This window comes from Corvus moneduloides, chromosome 1, assembly GCF_009650955.1.
Source record: "Corvus moneduloides isolate bCorMon1 chromosome 1, bCorMon1.pri, whole genome shotgun sequence".
In the NCBI taxonomy this organism is placed as follows: domain Eukaryota; kingdom Metazoa; phylum Chordata; class Aves; order Passeriformes; family Corvidae; genus Corvus; species Corvus moneduloides.
This window is the reverse complement of record NC_045476.1, coordinates 37,617,007-37,640,884: the sequence shown is the minus strand read 5'-3', so window position 1 is coordinate 37,640,884 and position 23,878 is coordinate 37,617,007. Positions and strand designations below refer to the sequence as shown.

At 42.8% G+C, this 23,878-nt stretch overlaps 2 protein-coding genes across 8 annotated transcripts in view; one reads left to right on the top strand and one right to left on the bottom strand.

The window, feature by feature from the left end:
- The window catches only part of MYRIP (myosin VIIA and Rab interacting protein), a 213,203-nt gene extending 203,860 nt beyond the window's left edge, over positions 1–9,343 (top strand). For 6 of the 7 annotated variants that reach the window (XM_032106168.1, XM_032106149.1, XM_032106123.1 and 3 more), the window contains 5 exons: positions 2,434–2,595; positions 4,692–4,796; positions 4,887–4,947; positions 5,754–5,872; positions 6,521–9,343. In XM_032106168.1, coding sequence (XP_031962059.1) covers positions 2,434–2,595; positions 4,692–4,796; positions 4,887–4,947; positions 5,754–5,872; positions 6,521–6,553 — 480 coding nt within the window. In that variant the 3' untranslated portion in view covers positions 6,554–9,343. The remainder of the gene's footprint in view (positions 1–2,433; positions 2,596–4,691; positions 4,797–4,886; positions 4,948–5,753; positions 5,873–6,520) is intronic. The other variant, XM_032106158.1, reaches the window with a different exon arrangement.
- A 1,201-nt stretch (positions 9,344–10,544) lies between these two features.
- On the bottom strand, positions 10,545–15,900 carry PRLH (prolactin releasing hormone). Its single transcript, XM_032117255.1, has 3 exons — positions 15,791–15,900; positions 12,802–12,970; positions 10,545–11,238 (listed from the first exon to the last, which is right to left on the bottom strand). The coding sequence occupies exons 2-3, from the start codon at positions 12,947–12,949 to the stop codon at positions 11,060–11,062; spliced, it is 327 nt and encodes a 108-aa protein (XP_031973146.1). The 5' UTR covers positions 12,950–12,970; positions 15,791–15,900; the 3' UTR covers positions 10,545–11,059.
- Between the last annotated feature and the right edge of the window lie 7,978 nt (positions 15,901–23,878).

The window sequence follows — 23,878 nt, the reverse complement described above, 5'->3', positions numbered from 1 at the left end:
TCTGGTTTATCTTCTCCCAGTTCTCTGCAGAATTCACAAGATACCCAGCTCAGCCTTGCTGTGTCCCCACAGTATATCTTTCTCTGTCCCTCTGTCACAGGACATGAAGTAGGTGGCAAAAATTTCACAGTTTTAAGATTTCACCATTTCAGTCCATGGTAAAGAGCATTTAGAAATCCAGGAAACTATAACTTTTCCCATTGGAGTTGGGGCCATATTTACATGAGCCACAGGCTCTTTGCAGCAGCTTCTGCAAGAGGATTTGGGTGTTTATAAACACTTTGTTCATTTTTGCTCTCTCTAGCCTTTTGAGGACTGTGCATGCAGCAGTGTGGAGAACGTAGGGCCATCTGTAACAGCAAAATGTTGGGGTTTTGTGGAAGCTGTACATACCTAAATGATGGTCAAATAAGTCTCCACAATCTAAATGTGAATGTATGAATAAGGGCATCATTTAGGGGAGGCCTGCAAGGACACCATTGCTGTTTGGAAGTGTAACAATTGTTCAGGTAAAGAGAATATTCTTTAGAAAAATATTTTCTTCAGATCCAGCTGGAAAATGTTCATTAACATTTCACAAATGTAGGGGCTGATTGAGTTATGGAAAAATTGATGAACTTCCTTTCTCACATTTTTCCAAGTCACATTTTCTTGATATATATTTTTCACCTCTTCGAAAGGACATCTTACTGTGCAGTTTTTTGCCACAGCACTTAAATGCATCTTTTCTTTAACTTTCTAAAGATGCTTCTGTTCAAAATGTCCTATTTCTTCTTTCTCTAAGCTTTTAGATGTGACAGGGAAATCTAAAAAAATCACCTTTTAATCTGAACTGGCTGTGGTATGTCATACTTAAAAAGTGTATCATTTAAACAAATGGAAGGAATAATTAAACCCCACAAAAACAGGAGCATTTCTATTTAAATCATCATGTTAACTTTATGGACCACCCGTGTCTCCAGGTACTTCAGCAAAGATGTTACAACAGATCACTTACTTCTTCTAGGTATGTTTTTCAAAGATTTCATGCCTGCAGTTAGAATGTGTTCTTACAAGATGCAATTTGTATAGATGTAGTGATTTTGTTTCTTAGCAAAGTCACAAGCATGAAAAAAACCTATCTACAACTGACACAAAGAAAAAAGAAAACTATTGCAAACAATTAAGAAACACTAATGAAGTAGAAAAATAATAAAAAGTAAACACATCTTGATTTGGCCATTCTCCACCATTTTGATCCATAAAGTCAGAATATTGCCATAAATTATTTTAATACCTCTTATGTCAAAGAGGTATGAATGATCCAGGAATTGTGGGCAGATATAATGACTGGAGTGGAAGACGTATAAAATGAAGGTATTGGCTCAAGGATCTGCTTCAGATCCTGTTTGCTTGTCCCTTGAACCATGGAGTCGGCCACAGCCATGTTTACTTCATGCTGGGTTTGTAGCAACATGGTCTTTACTGCTATTACAATGGGGAAATCAGAATATATATTTCATTGCCACTGTGCTGTTACCAGCCTCATGGAAACAAGTCTCTTGGCTAACAAGTAAATAGGCAGAAAGTGCAGCATTTTCATGTGGTTCTGCACACTTTTAAGCACAGATGTCAAAAGCTAATGCTTGAAAATTACCCTTTTCTGTAAACCAGTGACCTCCATCCAGCTGTGTACCTTAGGGTGTTTTGTGAAATAAAAGAAACAATAAAACACAGTGTATCACTAATTACTGCTCTGAGGAGCTGAATGGGAAATGAAACCTTTAGCTGTATTTATAGATACCAGAGGTGGGCCAAAATAGTAAGAGTTGTTCATTTTTAGGGAAGAACTCTGAATTATAACATCAGTAATTCCCTCTTATGTAGCCCAAATAAGCCTGTTGATCCTCCACACGTTCACTCAAAGGCCCAGGAGGTGGGAAGGTTTTGCCTGTTGTATATTTGGGTGAGAGCAGGATGGGATGGAAAATCGTTATACATATAAGCACATTTACTCCATAGGAAGTTAATAACTATTTGCTGCTGAGCAGTTATGCATGCAGTTTTTACTGCCAGAAGGCATCTAAGTGGGTTTAAAGAAACACAGATTTATATGAAGCATAATCTGTTGACTTCCCTTTATGCGATTGAATATCAATAACAAAAAAGCCAACTTTTCAACTTTCTTCTTTGCCGATCAATCTGGAACAAATCTGGTTTGTACCATTGTAGCACCTATGAAATCTGTAATGCAGTCACCTTGTTCGTCCCTTCTCTTTGTGGATGTGTGTTTTTCCGATTATTTCCCCACAACTTTCATCTGCCAGGTAAATCTCCCTGTGGTGGGCTAGCAAGCCGGGAAGTTTGCAGGTATGATGGAAAATGCAGTCTGCTCAAACCTGCATGCCCACAAACCAGAAGCCACTGACACTTGTCCCTGCCTTGGCCCTGCAGGTGTACCTGACAGCCAGCACAGTGTATGGGCTGGAGGGGCAGCTGACCAACCTGGAAGATGCCGCACGCAAGATCAACAGTGTTACTGAGGAATCTGAGCTGGCCGATCTGGAGGATCAGGTGGCCACAGCAGCTGCCCAGGTTCATCATGCAGAGCTTCAGGTGAGGACAGCAGCTCCTCCCCATCTGCAGGTTTTGCACTGCCTTGCCTAACACCCACCTCAGCGTGCACACTTTGAATATTCTTTTGTACTGCCGTAGTCTGATGATCTAAGGATGCTGACAGCATCACACAAGCTGAGCAGAGCATAACTGAGCTGTGTAGCTCAGCCCAGCCAGATGTACTATATCTGTTTGTTTCTTCCCTCAGCTTGGTTTTGGACATGGGAGCACAGCAGCCTCTTACTGCAATACTAATGCTGGACTGCTCCTTGCTGCCAAGCAGCTCCCATGGTGCGCTCTGTGTCGTGTGTGTGGGCCTGGTCAGACTGCAAATAGTGTCTGAGGCAGTTTATCTAATCAGCAGCTTGTAAAGCACTTCCCAAAAGATGCCAGTGTTGGCAGCTTTCTACCAACAAAGGCCAATGGCAGCCAGAGGCTGAGCCAAGCACCTAGCCTAGGGCTTGCATGCCTGCCGTGGGATTTAGGTGCTAAGCAGCACATATCCAAGCCAAAGGCAAGAAATCTTGGGCACTGTGATCTAGCGGGCTCCAGAAAGGCTGGGGCTCAGAGCACGTTGTGATCTGGTGCTAAAAGCTGAACAAGATAACATTGCCAGAGCTCAAGGGGCTGACATGGCTTTCAGTTCACTGCCCAGTCTGTACCCAGCAAGACACCCTGACCTGCCTGTGTCAGGGTTTAATGGGAAGTACCTGGTGATTTTACTCAGCGGAAGCATGCTCAACTCAGGACTGAGCAAAGATCTGAGAGCCTGACATGTCTCTGATGTCAGAAATGCATTGTTGCACTGATTAGTTAAAACCTTAGGTTTTAACTTTTATATTTTTCAAATTACGTACTGCTTAGTGTGTGACTCTGAAGTTTCTTGTAGCCTGGTAATTTCTGCTCTCTCGTGCTAGGTAGACATAACAAAGCCTCTCTGGGCCTGCTCTCCAAGGACAGCCAGACCATCCTAGGCCCAAAAAGTATAAACCAAAGAGCCTCTAAGGGGGGGAAAGCTGAGGGGAATTACATCATTAAACTGAAGCTTTAATTGGAGAATTAATCCTGCTATGCAAATGAACCAAACCTATGAAAGTGTGAAGAACTCGTGACCTGTCGTCCATCTCGGGGTCCATCTTGGCAATGGCCTCTGGCCCCCAGGGGGTACCTTTGAAGGCCTTTCAAATAAATACCTACCTTAGTCCCTTACTCCTGTCTAGTCTCTGTGTCTAGGAGGCCTCTCAAGGCATCAGCACTACTTGGCAAACTGGCAGTTGTGTTTTGTTGGCTTTAGTCATTATCTTAGCGTAAATCTGCTAATGGGAGTGACAGGGAGAAGGAAAGAGGCCTAAGCTATGCAAGGAAGCCAGTGGAAGATCTTCTGCAAAGTGAAGCCAATTGTGGTTTCAGGTGTCATTGTGAATCAGGAGCTGGGTTCTATGTCTGACTTCCCTGACTCTTCTTTCTCTTTGTCAACACTTGTTTCCACTACTCTCAATATCAGACTACTTTCCCCTGGCAATTTGTTTTCCATTCAGTATTTTTATATAGTCTGTGCCTGCATTAATGCATGCTTGTATTTAATATGCATATACATTTGCACTATAAATACTTATGATCAAATGTTTAGATTTTGTGACAGAGGATGTACTTTGTGTGTGTATTAAAATAATTTTGAGTTACGAAATGTGTCCCACAAAGTCATTCTTTGAATGTAGCCTTTTAAAAACACAGCTTGAATGAATTTGGGATTATGCAGCTAAAGGTAATTGGGAGATAGCAGATGCAGGTTTTCTGTGCTCCTTTCTTTTTTTCCTCAAAAGGAGTAAAATGTCTCTTCCTTGGAGTCACAAGGTAGGTTGGATTGTTCTTTTACTCCATCTTTACTAACAAATTAAGCCCCTTTTAATGTCAAGACTAAAGAATGCAGGAAAGTGTCAGAATTGCTGAAGAAGTTAGCCATCTGTTTATATTTTCTTATTAAAGAGGATTTTACTGGGGGAGGGTTATATTTTAGTAGTGGCATCCACAGTAATTTTAAAACTTCTTTTCCCCCCTCCCCATCTGTCTGTCTCTCTCTTTTATTTTCTTTGAAGATTTCAGATATTGAGAGCAGAATATCAGCTCTCACTGTTGCAGGCTTGAACGTGGCTCCCTGTGTTCGCCTGACAAGGAAACGGGATCAAAAGCAAACAAACCAGGTGCCAGAACATTATGTTCAAAAATACATTGGGGAAATCTTGCCTCTTTCTCTATAATGGAGTTGAGTAATGCATATGTGTTGTTTACAGATGCATACAATAGACACATCAAGACAGCAGAGGAGAAAACTTCCAGCTCCACCAATAAAAGGTGCGCTTGAATTGTTATACGAATTAGAGAGAGAGAGATGCTCTTTATAAGATTCAATATAATGTACAGGTTAGCAAAGTAGGGAAAAGTTTAAGTTATGAAATGAACAGAGAAAGACTAATAGACTGTCCCATCCTCCTCATTTTCCACGTACTTGCATTATGTAAAATACCCCTTTGTCACATTAAAAAGCATCACCACTTTCTCTTCAGTGAAAGTTGTGACAGTGACAAGTAAACAAGAGCAAAGGCAGAAGGCTGAGAAATGTTGAATACTTGAACCTGCAAGAGGGGTGCTGCTGCTCCAGCGTGGCTGGGGTTTACTTTGTGAGACCCAAGTGGTCATAGTGTTTTATTTACCAAAAGCCAGCTGCCGCCCTCCGCAACTCACCACTTCTTTAATGTCTATATTTGCTGATTTCAGTCCATATGAAGTGGCTCAGCAATGTTCCTGGTATGTCAGACAATGGCTGTGAAATGTCTTCATAATATCAAGTGGGTTTTTTCTTTTATGATTTTTTGTGGATTTTTATTGGGGTTTTTTTAACTCTGCTGTGCGTTATCTCTGACAATTCTAGGGCTTGGTTCACTGCACTATTCTTTTGTAATTCCACTGATTGACATGGCCTCAAACTTTAATAAATTTGGAGTACCACAGCCTGCTGTTTTTAATTTAAATTAAATCCAGCTTTCCTCATACATCTTAGGGGAAGTTTTATCTCTCTAGAAGCTGTGACTCTTCAGAAGTATTTTTGTATCTGCTTCAATCTCTTACGTGAAAAATCTCCCCTTTTGTATTTTACCCAGGTGAAAAAATAGATAGTTCTCCAGTAACCACTGTCAGAACATTTAACAGAAACTTCATGCTTCAAGGATCTCTAACACAAAGAACTAAAGAAAGGAAAAGCACTGCCAAGGACTTAATGGTAAACAAATGTTTTCAAAACTCTGTTAAAAGCTGTTAAATAAAGAGATAGCACTATCTGTGTAGGCAGCTGTATTTCAGCATCTTCAGAAATCTTTTTTTTTGATAGTATGAGGAACAAATATGACCAGGGTCCTGGAAGAAGTCTGATTATATACCATAGAATAGCAGCTCCTGAATTTCAGCCTGTGATAATGCAGCCTGGCTGCCAGGTCTCCAGGAATGTGTTACCCTTATTTTTTAAAGAATAAATAAATTTGTCATCCCCTGCATTTCAGACTTCTGAACCAGACCCTCACAGAACCTGCTGCACATTGTAACTTGGCAGGTGAGAGTCACCTTGAATTTCACTAATTGTTGAGAAATGTTCAAAGGTTACCTAAGTGGAATTTAAGGGGTAGATGGATCATTCATTGGCTCTGCAGGGTTTGAACAAAGAGGCTTCACTCAGGACACCCAGGACAGCTGTCAGTCATTTCTTCTACAGCAGCCATAGCAGGATAAGGAAAAAAGCTGGCTGTCCCAAAGCAGTCTGCCACAGGATATGTGGGAAATATGTGGGGAGGTGAGAAGGGCTGGCTCTGTTCTTCAGCAGGCTTGTTTAGTCCTTCACTCATATTTTTCTCTTTCCTGTCCCTTTCTGTTCTAGGAACCTGCTATAGGATCTGCTGTGATGTACTAAACTTACACTTCCCTACTGCCAATAACACACTGCCTAAGGCTGTACACTTGAGTGCCTTTTCTTAACAGCCATTGTGTATGTCCAGCTGAAAATGGACCCTCAAGAACCCACAGAGCCTCAGTTATAGGGCTGCATTTGGATACCTCACTGAGAAAGCTGTCCAAGTCTTCAGCATTGTGGTCTGCTATAGGAAACTCTGCCTTAAAGTTCTCAGAGGACTCTAGACAGGATGCTGTGTTTCAAAAGCAAGGCTCCACATTTTAAGATGCACTTTTTCTCCCTATCGATTGTACTAAAGTATGTTGTCTTTAAACTGCAGTATGTTTTTGTACACTCAATCAATCATAATTATAGGCCAATTAATCTGCCAAAGCAGACCTGTGATCCTTATTTTCTGGCCTCTTACTATTCATGTGGGCATCTGTCTTGTCAAGCAATAAGAACAACTCGGTGCAGTGTGTGCTGCTTTTCAGCTGCTTGGAGGGAGAGGAGAATCTGTGTACCTTGCTCTGCCCCCAGGGAGTCAGTGGAGGTCTTGGGAGGGTTGGTAGGAGGAGGAAGACTTCTCTGTTCACTGAGAATACATTTCTCAGATTGAATGTTCCACCTCCAGAGCTAGGGATACTGCTCTAGGCAGCAGGGGTGTCATGCTGAATCAGAAACTGGTGGCCACGCATGTGGACCAGATGTCTGCTGACTTATGATCCCAGTGTCTGGAAAAGTCTGAACAGTGTTAAAGAAACCAACACCTTCGTATGTGTCGTTCTTCTTGGCAGCATTGTCCACTTGGTGGTGACCAGCCATGCTGTAGTTCAGAATAAATTCTGTCCAAACCTTTAATATTGGAAAAAGGGAGTGAAAGCATTGGGGATGAGATCTCTGCTGACTGACTAGTAGTTGTAGGATGGCTGCAGCTTGCAAGAGATTCCTTTCTGACATTCACTGGTGTTTCTGAGAAGAAGGCAAATATAGCCCAGACATCAGTTCCTATACTAGTCTGGAGTCCCTAGAGAATAGCTGGGGCCTGTTGCTGGTGCCACATGCACCCCTCTACCACTGGACCAGTCTGAATTGGATTGTGAATAGAAATATTCCTTCTTTCATTTCTTGAGACCGTTAACAGGCGAGTCAAACTACAAGGCCCTTCGGCAGATGCCCAGGAGGGAGGATGCTGCTTACAGGGTGTCCCTCTCACCCTTTCGTGGGAGAACATTGCCAATTTGTGGTATTTTTTGCTCTGAAGAATACAAAGAAGGTAGTCAGAGGAGGTGATAAGCCAGTGAATCCCTTACCTTCCCCACCAGTTGCAGAGCAGGTACCCAAGTGCAGATGGGGTTGATGTGAAATGTGCTATAAAAGAAGGCATGGGCTGGCAAGTTTCCCCTCAGCATTAAGGAGTGGTGAGCTCTCCCAAGAGCTGTGGGTGCCAGGAAGGAGGGGAATTCCTTCTTTCCCTGGGCTCCTAGTGAACACCCATGAGCAGAGTGCCACACATTACCTGCCATGCAGCAGGAAAGCAGTTCCCTGGGACACCAGGCCATGAAATGTCTGTGGTTGGGCAAATACAAGCAAAACAGGGCAACTTTCCTGACTTGGCTGGATTTAGGGGCGTGAGTGAGGAAGACAAGGAATGGCTGGATAGGTTGATTGGAACAACAGTGCCAGTTGCAAATCTGCCATCCACATTTGACATCTAGCTTGTCAGTCCTCTGATGTCCAGCTGCATGTGAGGAAACCTTGGAATAAATAAAACCATCTTCCCACTTGTAAGTGTCACTCCATCCCTTCAAAGAATTTCCATCTGCCCAAGATCTGACCCAATGTGTTGGGTGAAAATTTCTGGGTGAAATTAGGCCTTCTTTTACTCTCACAAAATACTAATTCTCTGAAATTGGTTTGCACAGATGTGAGGGAAGAATTTGGCCCACTCTGTTTAATATATAAATATATATATAAAACAAATAGATTTTATTTATATATGCAATCCAGTAAAGGAGATTAAACAGAGTAGGATGCCTAGTAATTTTTTTTTGTTACTCAGTTTCCTCCTCCATTGACTGTTCTTGTGTATGTATACAATACATTCCCAGGTTCTGGTTTATGCAGGTATGTGTGTTATCAAATGTCATTAATGGTGGTTGGTCTGCATATTCGTCTAATAAATAATAACTAATATTGTGTATGTAATATCAATACAGAAATGACTAATTTTAATAGAATAACTCTTTGGCTTTTTGTTCTGTTAGTGTGATTTAAACAAGCCAACAAAGTTTGGAGTAGGTTGTTTTCCTTAAGAGGCATGAAAAGCAACTATTATTGTGTTACAATGTTAAAATATTCAGTCTTCTTTGACAGACAAATGTGTACTGTGTAGGCATTGCAAAAAAAAAAAAAAAACTTAAAAAAAAATCCCACCTGCTCTAAGGCATTTGAATTTTTACAAATGTTTATTGTGCCAAATACGTGCAAAGATATAATTTACTGTTTTAAAAAAAATCATAAAAGCATATGTTATAGCATACAAAGAATTATTTTGTCATCAAGTGATTTCAATCTTTAGTGTTAATATTTATATTTAGATTAATTTTTATAAATGAAGATATTTTAATGGGTAAAATGAAGACTATATGACCTATTTGATGAAGTCTGAGTGAATATTAAGCTTGCCTTGCTGTTGTTATCTGCATACTCACCAAGAATTATTGTCAAGAGAAATTATAAAAGAGTAAAAGCGATTTATGAAAAGAATGCCTTTTCAATTACTTGATTCATAAAGAAAACCAAAAAGTTCTTCTCTGTTGTTTGGATTTGTGTGCACTTTGGCCCAGAAGCGTGCAGAACCCACAGCCACACACAGTGCTGATGCACTGCCTGTCCACGAGTGACACCGTCACACCCAGGACATGGGCATCTCCACAGAGGTGCCGGGGTTTGCCGAGGGCAAGGGGGCACGCCAGGTTCACACCTCCTCCTCTAGGATTGGGGTGGGAGGAATCCTGTTAGGAACATTGGATGCTGTTCTTCAAACCATTGAGTCTGTTGGGTGAAATACCATCTCAAGCACAGTTTCTCAGGCAGAATTTCTTGATCTCTCTCTGGGATTGCTACAAAAACTGAGCAAGAACCCTGCCGATAACCTCGGTCTCACACTTCCTAGCAATGAATGCCAATCAAAATATTTATCAGCATATTTTCTCCACCATTAAAGCATTCAGTAAAATTAGTGTGTTTTAAGTAACACTTTGGGTTAACAGCTTTCTTGTATTATAAATGGTAGTAACTCCCTTATTATAGTAAAAACCCATCCCTTGCTGACAGTCCGTTTGCAAAAAGAGAAAGAAGGATTAAAATGTCTGCAATGGTTAATTCAACCATTATTCAATTTTAGTAGTAATTCTCACAAAGCACAACTAGAAGTGGAAGTCCATTCAAGTTTATCCTTTGCAGAATGATTCATGACCTGGATTTAACCATCTGTTATTACCTAAATTGTAAATTATCTTTTTTGGATATAGATCATAGATTAAACTCTATTATTCCTCCTAACAGTTATTAATCAAGATGAAACACATTGTAAGTAACACTTCTTACAAAAGTAATACAACAGAGTTATATTAACATGAATAAATATAGGTATTGAGCTGTATCTTCAGGCTTATTGATGTGGACTAATGTAGTCGATGGTACATGGCTTGTGATCCTCAAAGAGTGAGTTTAGCTTGCTCAGACAGTGTACTTGGAAATAAAGACATTGTTTTAAAGGGAATCAACTCATTCAGGCCCTTTCCCCTTTTGGATAATGGTGCATGGTTATATGCAGTAGGCACAAAACTACTCCAAGAAGTTCAATTAGCCAATTGTTTTTTTCTTCAGCAGGGAAAAAATACTTATCTTTGATAGGAGCTCCTCTTTGTTCATTAATATCCCTCCAGCAGTACAGGATGAATCATGAAGGGCCAGTGGGTACTTCAGAAGGGAGACATCCTTAGGAGTGGATGTTAACAATCTCTATAAAAGCTACACACAGAGAACCAGCATTTCATGCCATTAATGCTGGTACATTAAAAATTGGTAAGAGCCTTTTGTCTTTCTTCCAGCCATTGCTTTTTATTTTTACATATTAACAGCCATTGACCTTGAAATATGACAGGAGGGTTTAAATGTAAATGATACATTTAACACTGCAGAGTTTAAATCCCAGCCCAAATGCCGTGTAGGTTTTGGATAAACCTAACAGTGAACCTAGCAGCGAACAGGATCAGGAGATTGATGGGGATGCACAATGAAGAAACATTTTTATAAGCTGTGGTGGCACTCAGTGCTAGTGTCCATGCATTGTCTTTTACCTGCACCCTGAACATGTTTCTTTTTGAAGGTACTTGCACGAGAAGCAGAAAAGAAGAGCAGCGTGGGATTGCTAGGCAAAAGCAGAACTGTAGGTCTGAGGTGCAGGGGAGGGCACAATTCAAAAAACAGAGGTTGAATTGCCACCTTGGGGAACAGAAATCACCAGTCATTGTCCTCTGTGTCCAATAATTTTTGCTCCCACAAAGCATTCAAGATGAAATCCAGGTGTCTGCTCACAGGCCTCAGGCTGCCATGGCTGCTTCTCAGCTGCCTCTTCCCGAAGCGACCGATGGGGCGAACACCACGGCCCACATACCAAAAAGGGTCGATCTCAGGACCTGCAATTCAAAGCAGTCAGTGAGGATGTACCACTGCACTTGGAGGCAGCGTTTCCTCAACATCTTGAGGATGTTAGACAGCTTACTTGTAGCCCATGGGGAAAAAAAGGGAAAGGCCACAGCCAGACACACTGCTTACTGGTGCCTTTGAGGGTTACTTTCCATGTATAGAGCCCAAAGGAAGAAGATTCAGATGCAAAATTAATTTTCATCCATCTGGGATGCAACCTGCATTTCTAATATAAGCCAAAGGGCCCATCAAAATTTTCTGCAGTAGGTACCAGGTACACTATTTCTACAGGCTAACAAATCCACTGGATTGCAGAGGGGGTTCCTACATGAGAGGTAAACACGAAAAGTTAATTCTTGTTCACTTAAGAAGTTGTTTTCATGGATGACTTTTTTTTCTTTTAAACCTCTGACACATTACTTATTTTGGGGTCTAGTGCAGTTTTGGAGCAGGTGTGGGGAGGAGTTATAGTTGTATTAAAAGACTGTAATATTAAAAAGAATATTTTAAAATATTAAAGACTGTATATTTAAAGATATAGCAGCAGGGAAATTCTAAAACATGCTGGAGATTATGCCACCCTAAGGAAATGCCAAATTGTTCCAGAGCTAGACAACTGTCAAGAGCAGGAATAAATTACAATTTAAGTGCATTATATATCATCCCAGACACATGAAAGTCTTAGTCAAGGCAGTAGGATTTTCCCTTGTGAATTTTGATGCTTGAACAGAGAAAAAAATCCCTTTGCCTTTAAATTTCTCCATATATACATCTTTTAAATCTTTCAGTACAGTGTTTAACAGCCTTCCTGCTCCACAAGACCCAAGAAACTTCCTTGTTTTTCACCTGTCTACCTAAAACCTGAGGTTCCCAACATCTCTAGTCCTCTTTAATGGGGAGCCCAGACACCTTACTCTCCACAACCCCTCTCTTCTACTCCACCTACAATTATCAGCCTGTGCTCCTTGGGGGAAGATGAGATTTCTTGATAAGATTTTCTGAAAAATCTTTAGGACTGTGTGCTAGTTTTAACTTGGGATACATGGTATCACCCTCACCTGGCTACCCTCGGTTCTTCTCAGCATCTCTGGAGATAGATACTTTAACCACTTGTATTTGGACTTTCAGACAGCTCACAGTCCCAGACAGAATTGAAGATGTCTGTAACATGAACTTAAGCTTCCGGCCCTTGCTTTCTATTTATTATATAGAAGTAGTTGTGTAGGTCTACAGAACACAGCTGAAAATTTGGTGCTTAAATATTTGATGTATATCACTTTACATTTTCTTGTCTATCCTCTGCACATTAGTGTCTTCTCTGATATTTATCAAAAATAATGCTATTTGCCTTGGCTAATTAAGGGCTGTGAGAAGGACATGAGGTTCTGTATATGTACTGACAAGTGCAAATGGAAGCACAGGGCCTCACACCAAGGTTTCACCATAGAAACACCTGCATGATTTGCTGTTGAACTTTGCCTGACAGCCCAGCCCTGATCCCTCAGTGCAGCAGAGACTGTGGGGTCACCATGTCAGGTGAGAATCATACTTACTTCTGTTGTCTATCTGATGCTTAAATGGCCTGCTCTGTCCCGAAGCAAAGCTGAGCGACATCAAGAGCATCAGGACATAGACAGTGACCAGCTTTAAGTGGTTTGGGGACCACTGGGCACGTGGTGTCCAGGAGATTGGATGCCACATGGCAGAGCAGTGGTGGGAAGGCTGTAAGGAGAAGAGTGAACATGGGGAACACATGTGAGTTAAAGCTCTCAAGGTGAAGGAATGTGTCAACTGTAATGGTATGTTCCTGCCCATCAGATCCATTTCATGCTCTTAAGTTCTACAGAACACTGATGCTGGGGATGTCCTGGGCATTTCTCTTTGAAGGCAAAGGCTATGAAGTGGGCCATCTACTGAGATAAAAACTGGAGACTTTTTCTCTCCAGCAGTGAAAGCCTTCACAGGACACACAAGTCCTGGCCCTGAGCCCACTGCTGATTCTGTATGCCTCTCTGTATGACCACGGGCACTGGCCCCCAAAGTGTGTTTTAGCCACTACCACCAGCATACTTTCCTTGCTTGTAAAATGTGTCTAAAATTTGTGTTTTACACACTCTTTTTACAACTAAATGCATTTCAATATGAATGTCAATGCTCCTCCTGTGCCATCACACTGGTTTTTTGCCAGTGTGCAAAATTACAATTTCCAGTTACAGTTTCCACTGGTATGTCCCAGTCCTGTAAAGGCACCCAGATACCACAGAATGAGAAATCCCTCCCAATTCCCACAGGATAGGCTGGGCAGAACAGAAGGTGTTGAGCTGGGAAAATTGCATCCAGGAAGGGGAGGGAGCCAGGCTCTGGTTACCACTGTCTCCAGCATTTTGTACAAGCTTCCTCTCAGCAGCTCTCCCAGCTGTCATGCCAGGATAGTCTGTCTTGTGACATGCAAGGTCTGTCTCCACATCTGACATCCTGGAGCCTCTCTCTATAGAGCAGGAGCCTATTTGCTTAAGCATCATGTAAGTGATACAGATAGGCACAGAGGCTGTAGGAAATCCTCTCAGCTGTGCCTATACAGAGGCTTCTCTTTGTATATATGCAGAATTTTTCCCCAGTTGCTGCCAAAATCTTAGCCTGCCTTCAGTACAGGCAGAGCAGGAATGAAAATATTTGATGCAAGATGCTTCCAAACACACCAAACAGGCAACACAGCAAAAACACATGAAGAAGTTGAGTGTGTCTTTCACAAAAATGTAGTCAAAAGCTCCTTCGCCCCTAGTATTCAGTGAATGTTTCTCAAGGGCTTTTTCCCACACTGACGGTTGCTTACCAGGCAGCTTAGAGGAAAGTGATTTTAACTCATGATTTCAGAACTTCAGATTAACTTTTTCTAACTTGAATATCTCATGACAATCAGGACTAAATTATCTTAGTGTGTAGAACCACATGGGATGGATTCTGCCTTCAGTTTCAGCTGGGGTACCTCGCCTGTTGCTCCATTTTTAGCAAAACCTTAGGTTCAGTGAGACAAAAAGAAGGTGTTTTGAGGCATCTCTCTGGTGTGTTTACAGGGCTGCTGATAGGTTTTCCAGGTTACTTGTTCCCTGGTTTTGTGTCTTGGGTTTTTTTTGGGAACCGAGTTACAGAAAGAAAGAGCTTGCCTTCAGTTCATTGTTGATGAAAGACAAAAACACAGGGAAAAGCTTTTAGCACACACTTTTTCCTAAGCACTGCTGTGTCTCAGTACCCACCAGCTGGTCCTGTGCCTGAATCAGCCACTGCAGCCACTTTATATAGCATTGATATGTATTGAACTTTTTGTTCATACCTTGTCTTGGCAGTGTTTCTGTGAAGAACATTGCTCCCACTGCTCCTCAATAAGTAACATGCCACCCCTAAATAATCAGGGGGCTCAGCATCTCTAATGCTCCCTAATTTTTCCTACACCTAATTGTCACACCACTGTTTATATGGTACTGTTTATGAGGTGCTGCTCTGAGCATTTCTAACACCCAGCACCATCTTGTGACTAAGCAAAAAGCCTGGTTACCCACGCACAAGAGTCGTGTGGCTGAGAGATGGTCTGTGATCTCCTCAGGTCCAGACCTACCTTAACCCATAAACCTGCAGATTTCTTCCAAAAGGAAAATTGGAAAAAAACAAGACCTCACAGAGTCAAGCTGTGTGCCTCCATTTTCAACTATTAAATAATCATAAAAATTTTAAAAACTGACTAGTTGCAACAAAACTTGACACAATGAAAAGTTTCAGGAATAATTTTGCTCCTGGAGGTCAGCAAAATTCAGTGCCACTGTCATTTGATCAACCTGCCACTTCTGCTTGGTGCCCAAGCATAGTCTTTAAATTTTGGCTGAGCAACATCTGTGCAGCAGTCTGGCAACTTTAATCGACATGAGAGGGGAAAGTTAAAACCACAAATGAAGTTACAGTGAAGCAGCAGTATCACAACTTGCCATGGGTCTGTCTCACAAGGAGTCAGGGACCAGCCTGGCTCTCCCTCTGGGCACACAGGGGCTCTTATCATACCAAACCCAAGCTCTGCTTCGGGTCCATCAGCTATAACCCTACCACGGTTGTCCTCGGAAGACAAGGTGCTATTAACTCTTTACACCCTAGACCAGCATCTTCCTTGAGATCAGCGGCTGTGTACACCCCCTGCGACGCAAACGTGAAAAGCCCTCCTGTTCGAAAGCAGCGTTGGAAGCACCACCGAGGGATAAAACCCCAAGCAAGCGCAGGCCCGGGACCAGGCTCGTTTCAGCGCCGAGAGCCAGGAGAGGTGCAGGCAGTGCTGCGGAGTCCTGCCTGTGCTCTCCCCGCAGGGCACAGCTCTGCCCGCGGGGTCAGACACCCTGCCTCGCCACGGTCTGCTTCGCTAACAAAAACTGGGTCAAAGTTACTGAGCACAGGGCACAGCTCTGTATGTTAACGTTTTGGGCTAAAGCCCAAAAAGAAAAAAGGAAATTCAGCAAGAAATAACCTGGACAAGAGCTGAAGCAGATAGGGGAAGGCACTCACCTGTGTGCACCAAAGCTGCTTCTCAGGTAGTCGCTGCTCCAAGCAGGGCAGCTGATGGGGGCATGTGCCTTTTATACTGGAGGGAAGTGGACTTGAAGCAGGGAGGGGGAGTCAAGAGGTGGGCCAGCAGGACGTCAGCAGTACTAGTGAGTAGGATTTAAATTTACAAAAGGAGGAGTAGGAGAACAGAGGCTCTATTAGAAAGCCATTGATCAGGGAAGGAGGCTGGGAGCAGGAGTTGAGGACGGCACCAGGGGATTTTGGGGGGGGCATGGCAAGACACATGACTGAGGCCCCCAGACCCACCAGGAAGAGAGCAGAGGGAAGGGGGCTGCTGCCATGTCCCTATGAGTGGGGGGGCACAGACAGACGGGAGCAGCTACACTTTCTGCAAAGGAGAGCCAAGCTCTCTGTGCTGCCCAGCCGAGATGCTCTGTCTGAAGAGCATTATCTGCAGGAGGAAACGCTCATGGCTGAGGATGAGCTGTAGGGAGAAAGAGGAGATGGACAGTGGGGAGCTAGCAGAGCTAGCAAGCAGGAACAAGTCAGTCCACACACTCCTTCCCCAGCCCTTGTTCCTCTTGCTGTTGTCCCATCTGTGTTTTGCTTAGGATCTTACTTGATGGCAGCTCTTTTTTCATTCAGCCCCAGCCCACAGCTGGGATCAACCCACACATGCTTAAGTCACATTGCAACACAGCACACAAGTAGCTGATGAAATCAGTAGTGATTCAGTGCTTAAGCAGGCCCTTGCCTGTTTTGTGGCAGAGAATATTTCATCTGCGTGAGGCCAATATCTCAAGCAATATTGTATTTTTACAATACGTGTCTCTTCTGAGTGGTTATTTTTAACTCTGTCTCTTGACTAATGTGTCACTGCAGCCTTGCTGTTAGGGATCTTGCTGCTGTAGAAGCTAAGACCTTGTTTACTCTGGTGGTTTGCAGGGGAGAGCAGCTCCGCTCCTTGGGCACCATCCTGCAGAGAGGCTGAGATATGAAGCGTTACTGGGCTGACTGGGAGCTGCAGGCTTTCTCTTCACAGACCCATGTTCCTGCTCTGCTCCTGGTGAGGTACCCGAAGGAGCAATTTTAAGGTTGTGCTTTGAAAGGGGGCTCTGAGGCCTGACCTCATCCATAAACTGAGACTGCATAGGAAATACTGCAATCCCATTAGGATGAAGAGGAAGTTCAATAGCAAATATGTTCAGTTTTTCCATAAAGACGCTTCCAGCTGGGAAAACTTCAATGCACAAATAATGCTATTTCACTCTAGGCACCTCTGAAAAGAAATGAAATTATTTTATTTCCTAGGGGCAGTTTGTGGGGTGCTTCTACGAGGAAGCATGGTGAAATGTTACCTGGCCCTGCCCTTACTCACCATCCAAGCATCAAGTATCACTGGGAGAGTATGGTCACTAATCGCAGGGATTTTTCATTTCTGTGTAATAGTTTGTTTTACGGGTACATATATGAACAAAAGTGGTAAAGAAGCCTGAGAAATACTCTTCTGTTCTCCAATTTCCACCCAACAACAGCTAAAAGAAGTGTCTTCCTCATCCAAGTTTTCAAGAGTTTACTCAGACTACTCAGGATCACAACTGCAAAATATGAAGAGCACTTCACATCCATGGTAGCACAAAACGTCTTCCTACAACTATCACAATCAATAATAGATATACATGCTTTTCTCAGAAACCTCCTTTTAGCATGTTCCCTTTGAACCTTGCAAACACTCCCTACCTAAAAATCAATCTGCATCCAAGAACCAGGCAGTGGCTGTGCTTCTGCCGTGCTAATTTTGTGTGCATGTGTGCAGAGGCTGTCTTCTTAGTAAGTAAAACCCTTCATGGCTTCTCATTAGAGATCTTTTCCCTTACTGGTTTTCACATTTATTTTGACCAGAAAATGTGAGTATTCTTTCATGACCTCTAATGGGCAATTGCTGGAGTAAAGGTTTCTTTTCTCCAGGATATGCAGGACCCTGTCTTGTTTTGTTGTTTTGCTGGTGATCCTATCATCTTAAAATAGAAGCAAAAGTTTTTTCATCTCATTTGCTTTGTCTAGTCTTGCTGGCACTGCAATGTGAGCCTTTCCATAGCACAGATCATTTTCACCCATTGTCACCAATATGGAAATTACCACATAAAACAAAATTATGCACTCCTCATGTTAAGAATGCTTGTTTATTGATAAAGGCTGCTTGCAAATAATACACCATACAAAATAAAATAAAAAATACCCTAACCAGACACAAAAAAAATCATTATTAGGAGAGCCAGCATTTAAAATGCTCTAATATGAAAATTTACCTTCATTCTGGCCCAAAGTTGATCTACTGCAGTATCTTGGTTTTGACAGTGGGCAACAAAGAACATTTATGGAAAAGTCTAAAAACAGGGCACCATATTTTCACATTCCTCCACAATACTCTTCTCACAGACCCTTGAGCCCTGTGGTCCAGAGACGTCCCAAACCAAATGTTTCTTTGTGGTAGGTAGCCCTTGATGGGCTTCTTCTCTTTCACTGTTGCTTCCTGAACCCATGTAAATTCTCAGCATCCACAAAATTGTGTGCCAAGGACTTCACAGCTCTTTCTCTGCTACAAGAAGGATCATGGCTATGCATCTGTTCTGGACACACTACTTGCCAGTTTCAAGAGCTTTCATTTTCACTTTCATTCAAGTATTTTCATTTTCGCTTTCAATCATTCTGACTTCATGAAAGGCTACTGCAAAATGTCCTCAGCAATGAAGAGTAATAAATTACGTGACAGTCTGTTTAAATGAGCCTCATCAGGCATTTCTCTTACCAAAGTAAACTTTAGTCCACCCTCATTCACTGGACGACATCATTTCTATCCACCAGACCACAACTGAACCACCACAATGCTACGTACAGCACTCAGAAGCTTTCACAGAAATCATTCTGGCTTCTCAGGGTCTTTTCAGGCAACTGTGACTTTATTTTATTTTGTTACCCCATTCATAATAGGTCTTATGCTTTGGCTGACAAAAGCAAGTCAGCTCATGCAGCACAGAAATGTGAAAGCCATTTAGACTTGGGAGGAAATGGGAAAGATCTGTCAGGGGAACGAGGGTTGTGAAAGACTGAACCAGAAAGATCATCTTGAGGACAGCTTGGTCTGTAGCGAAGGTGCAGAGATTTGTGTGTTAAAACTTCCATTCTTTTCCTGTTTCTGAGGGAGAGGCTGGGCACATGCTGTCTTCTTTGTAGAAGATCCTTGAGAAGAACTCAAGTCCTGCCTCACACACAATTAAAGACTCCTGCACATAAAATTCCTGCATAAGTTATGAGCAGGAACAGGGCTGAGCCAGCTGCTAGCTGGAGTGTCTCAGTGGGAAGGCTGACCAGGGATGCACCAGGGATCAAACTAAATCAAAAGGCAGTAGATACACAGGTGTGAAGGGCTGTGAGGAGAAAAGCAACTTCCCAAGGTAAGGAGAGGTCAGGCTTCTGAGCAGGAAATGCTGAGGAGGGTGAATGGAGATTATAGGAAAGTATTGCCTGGAGGCTGGAGTGACGCAAGAGAATGAGGTCCAGGGAGCCTGATGCAGAGAAGTATTCTTTGACAAGACAGCACCAGAGGCCAACAGTGAACTACAGTTTTGATGACAAATTCTACAATTTGGTTTTCTCAAAGAACTAGTCCAAATCTTTTTTCTGTACTTCTTTTGCTGGTCAGAGCCTTCCACAAACAGAAGGTGAAAAACCACAAAAGCAAAGACATTTGATGCAGTTGGATGGAGAAACAGAAACTTCCCCCCTTCCTCCCTCCCCACCCAACCCACCACTCTCATTTTTTCACATACCAGTCTGGGAATAGTTTGCAAATGCCTTGAACTACTGCCTGACCTATGAATCTGCCCAGCCTTCTGTAGTGGGGTAGAGGTACAGTTGCACTAAATGAGTTTGGAGGACTCATGAAAAGTTGTATTCAAACCTATTCAGAAAACCATGCCAGTTCACTCAACTAGATGAAACTTCTAGTAACATTTATCTTTACAAAGAAACTGTTCTCTATTAACATTCAGGTTCAGAGAACAGCCAGGACTGGCTTTAGTTTGGAGCTACATTTTTTTTAATTTGAGAAAGAGGACCATCTAGTGGTTAATGCCAAAATTATCATCTTGTTTGCAATCATTATTGAGTAAGCAATGAAACCCCCACATTGCAAACGAACATGCGTGTATCTTGAAATCTGACCGTGTACACAAGCCCAGCCAAACTACACATAACCTTGTCTCTCTTGAGTTAGGCTGGATATACAGGTGTTTATCATCAGCACAGTTTCCAGTTTGCCCAGTGTCCCAGTCAGTACAGGCTTATTGGGACAACTTGTTAGCAGTCAGGCAGCTCAAGCATAGGCTAGAGCTCAGGACTCCAGCCACTCTCCACAAGCCCCTCCTTAGCACACTGTGGAGGCTTTGCACCAGTGTTGGAGCTTGGATGGAAAAATACAAGTCACGCTTGGCATGGTTACAGCCACCTTCAAAACTATTCTGCTGATGGGAGGATTTCTTCTGACTATTCTTCTTCCCTGATAGAAAGCTACCGGGCAGCCTTCTGCACAGAGGTTTGGGATGTGTGGATTCCAAGTGGAGCTGGATAATGTAAGTAGACTCACGTAGTGAGAACAGAGAAGTTCAAGAAAAAGAATCAAGGTTGGAAATATTTTTGCATATCTCTCAGGGATCCAGCACTTTGACGTTATTTTCAGAATGCAAAAGTTAGGCCAGCAAATGCCAGCTTCTGGTGCTGGAGTGGGGGAGAATTTCTGTATAGAGTAGGTGCACTGCTGGAATGCAGGACGGAAATTAGTGCTCCTATATGCCATTTGCACGTTTCATGCACAATTGCTTTGTCAGGCAACTTAAACTGCTCTTTGAACACCATGTGCTTCAAGCAGTAATTTGTTCTTCCAGAGAATTGCTGCATTGGAAAAATGGGCTGGGAATGGCACAGGAAACCCTTGTTTCCAGGCAGTTGCAGAGGACAGGTCAGCATGCAAGCCTGACATTTTCTGGTAAGGCAGGCTGCAGGGCCAGGTATGGAGATCTCCCTTCAGGAGCAAGCCCTAATTAAATTAAATTTTGGCTTTGGAAAAGCTCCTAAGGTATAAAACCCAGAATATTAGTGTGCTGCACCTGAAAATAATAGTAGTATATATTAGAATTGCATCTGTAGGAAGTGAAAAACAATATTGTTCATTCTGGTTATTACAGAGGGGCAGGTGCAGACAAGGGTGGCCTTTTACATGCACACTACCAAGGAGAGATGTCATACAGAGTCCTAAACTAAAGCACAGGTTTAGCCCTACTGCATGGGTGACTTTTTTTCCTGATGCAAGGCTTTCTTGTGCCATTCCCAGCCCATTTTTCCAACACAACAATTCTCTGGAAGAACAAAGTTTCTCCCACTGGTCTGGGTTGCCTCAAGGGCATCTGAAGTGCTTCTGAGAATACCCAGTGAAGGTGAAGTTCTGCACTAGGGTGACATTTCTTACAAAAGTGTACTTTATGGCTTCAGTATGTCATATTTATCATCTGTATGCCTGTGAGCCCCTGGTTTTAATCCCTGCAGCTTATCCAGTCATAAACAACCTCTAATGATTCACATACAGCTTGATAGATTAACTGAAATACAGTAAAAGGCAAGCAAGGGGATCTCTAATTGCTATTCATAACCAGGTCTTGCAACTATTACATTTAAATAGCTTGAAGCCGTGATCAAGTTAATTAGAGATGATGTTCTTTTCTGGCACTACGGTTGGCAGGTTATACATTAGTCATGGAAAGACAAGAGTCTCATTCCCAAAATATTGCTTCAACTCTGATGTCTAATATTAGCGAATGAGATTAACTTCAGCCTCATCTCTAGGATGATCTAAAATTGAACAGGTTTTGAAATCTGAAATGTAACAGTTTTCAAAATCTGAAATTTAACAGTTAAGCAACAACACCTCTCACCTTCACTTAGGTTTTAAACTTATTTTAATTGCTTCTACCTCTTTTGGTTGCTGCTGGGCTATGTCTGCTTTGCCCATCTTCCTTCAGACTGGTGTGACTGGCAGCCTCTCACAACCAGGACTTTCACAGGTCTATTGCCACAAGTGACTGCTCAAGAGCAATGGGAAGGACTCAGTCAGCTCAAAGGACCTCAGGACAGCTGTCCTGTTGAGGGGCGATAGCAGGAGAAGCACATCACCAGCAGGATGCCACCTGCCTCAGCACACAGACACCAGAGTTTGGTGCAATGTGCTGGCACAGACAGGATTTAAGTCAGACCTTAGTGATGGATGTGACATCGAGACCTGCAGCTCCCTCTGAGGAGGACAGCAAAGGGAGAGCTCTTTGCATTGACACAGCCCCACAGAGGCCCCGCCAATTCACATGGACTTTGTGGAAGGCTGCCAAGAGAACAATGAGGGTGCTGGCCACCACCTTTATTTTAATTGCTGTGCAGTGCATGCCAAGCTGTGCAGTTGGGGGTTGTTTCCATTCCCTCAGCAGTTGCCAGAAATATTCATTGTTGTTTCATTTTAAGGATAACAAAGTCACGTCTTGGCTTATAAAGGAGCTTTGTTGCTTCCCAGACACCCAATCTCATTTGTCATCATCATTTGTCAATCATCATTTGTAGGATGAATTCCACAGATGTCCAATGAGCTCATAGGACTGGATTAACCCTGCAGTAAGAATTAGATGTGTAAAACTATTTTAAATGCATGAAGATTCAGAGTAAGCACAAGAACTGATGTAACAACCAGAATACTCAGCTAAACCTGCAGACTCAGACTTGGGGTTTGTGTCTGAAGATCCACTGTTCCTTTCATCCATGGCCAGGCCTGTCATCAGCCTTGTCCTCCTTGGCTGTATCAGCACAACTGTTGCAGAATTATGCAAGTGGAGTGGACCTGAGTCTTCAACCTTTGAGCTTATTTTTTAACTCAAATCAGTTTGCTAATCTGGCTCATCCCAGTGCCCCACTGACAGCAGTACTGGTGCAGCCAAAGTAACAAAAAACAGTGGCTGGGAGAAAAAGAGTGAGGGACCTGCTTTGCCACCAGGAAAAAGTTTCGTGGGATGATGATGGGAGAACAAAAGACAAAACAAAATCTTGCAGAGACATAGGATTAGGAAAAATATATCAGAGCCAGAACTTCTTCACATTAGTAGTAATACAAGTTTTCTGAGAGAGGTGTTATTGATGTCCTGGGGTCATGTCCCTGACGATGGGTGTCCTGAGCTCTCTCAACCTTCCCAGAGGGTTTCTCAGTGTTTAGCTCTGCATCCTTAATCCACAGGCATTATCCAAATTGTGGCCTCAAGCTCTTGCCCCTCCTCCCATTACCACGCCAACAGCGCCTTTTGCAGCTGCTTGGGAATGAGTTAAACAACCCTCATCTACCATCCATAGTGCAGTGAAAGGTTTAATCAATGATGGTAGCAAAGGGTAAGCAGAGGTGTTGTACCATGGTAAATGGCCTTGCTTTCTCCATGGAAAAAAGAAAAGCTTCCTTGCAAAGTGCCAGGACTAGAAACTTTCTTAGACCATTGAACACTGGCATTCATAAAACTTCTGCACTGCTGATCCAGACCTTGGATCTCAGAAAAGAAATATCCCTTTGATATAAGAGGATGGAAGTTTAGCATAAAAGCCAAAAAGAGAAAAAAATAAGAGAAATACAGGTTCTGCCAGTTCTGCCAGTGGAATTAGCTTATTGTACAACTGCACAGCCATTATTCACCTCATGAGGACTGGCAAGCTTTGTAACACCTGCACACCTTTTTAAAGGCAAACTTTTCTCATTGCAGCCCCTACACTGCTGATATCCTCCCAAAATACGGATGGTCAGTGAGCGGCTGTCACACAGGAGTCCCATGAGGCCACATGCCAGCCATCCGTGGTGGACCCTAGGGAATGGGGAACAGCAGCTGCACCCACCTGAGAGGGTGCAAAGTTCACAGAATCACAGGATAGTTAGGGTTGGACTGGACTCCCAAGATCATCTGGTCCAACCCTCCTGCCAAAGCAGGGTCACCTCAACCAGGTGACATAGGAACATGT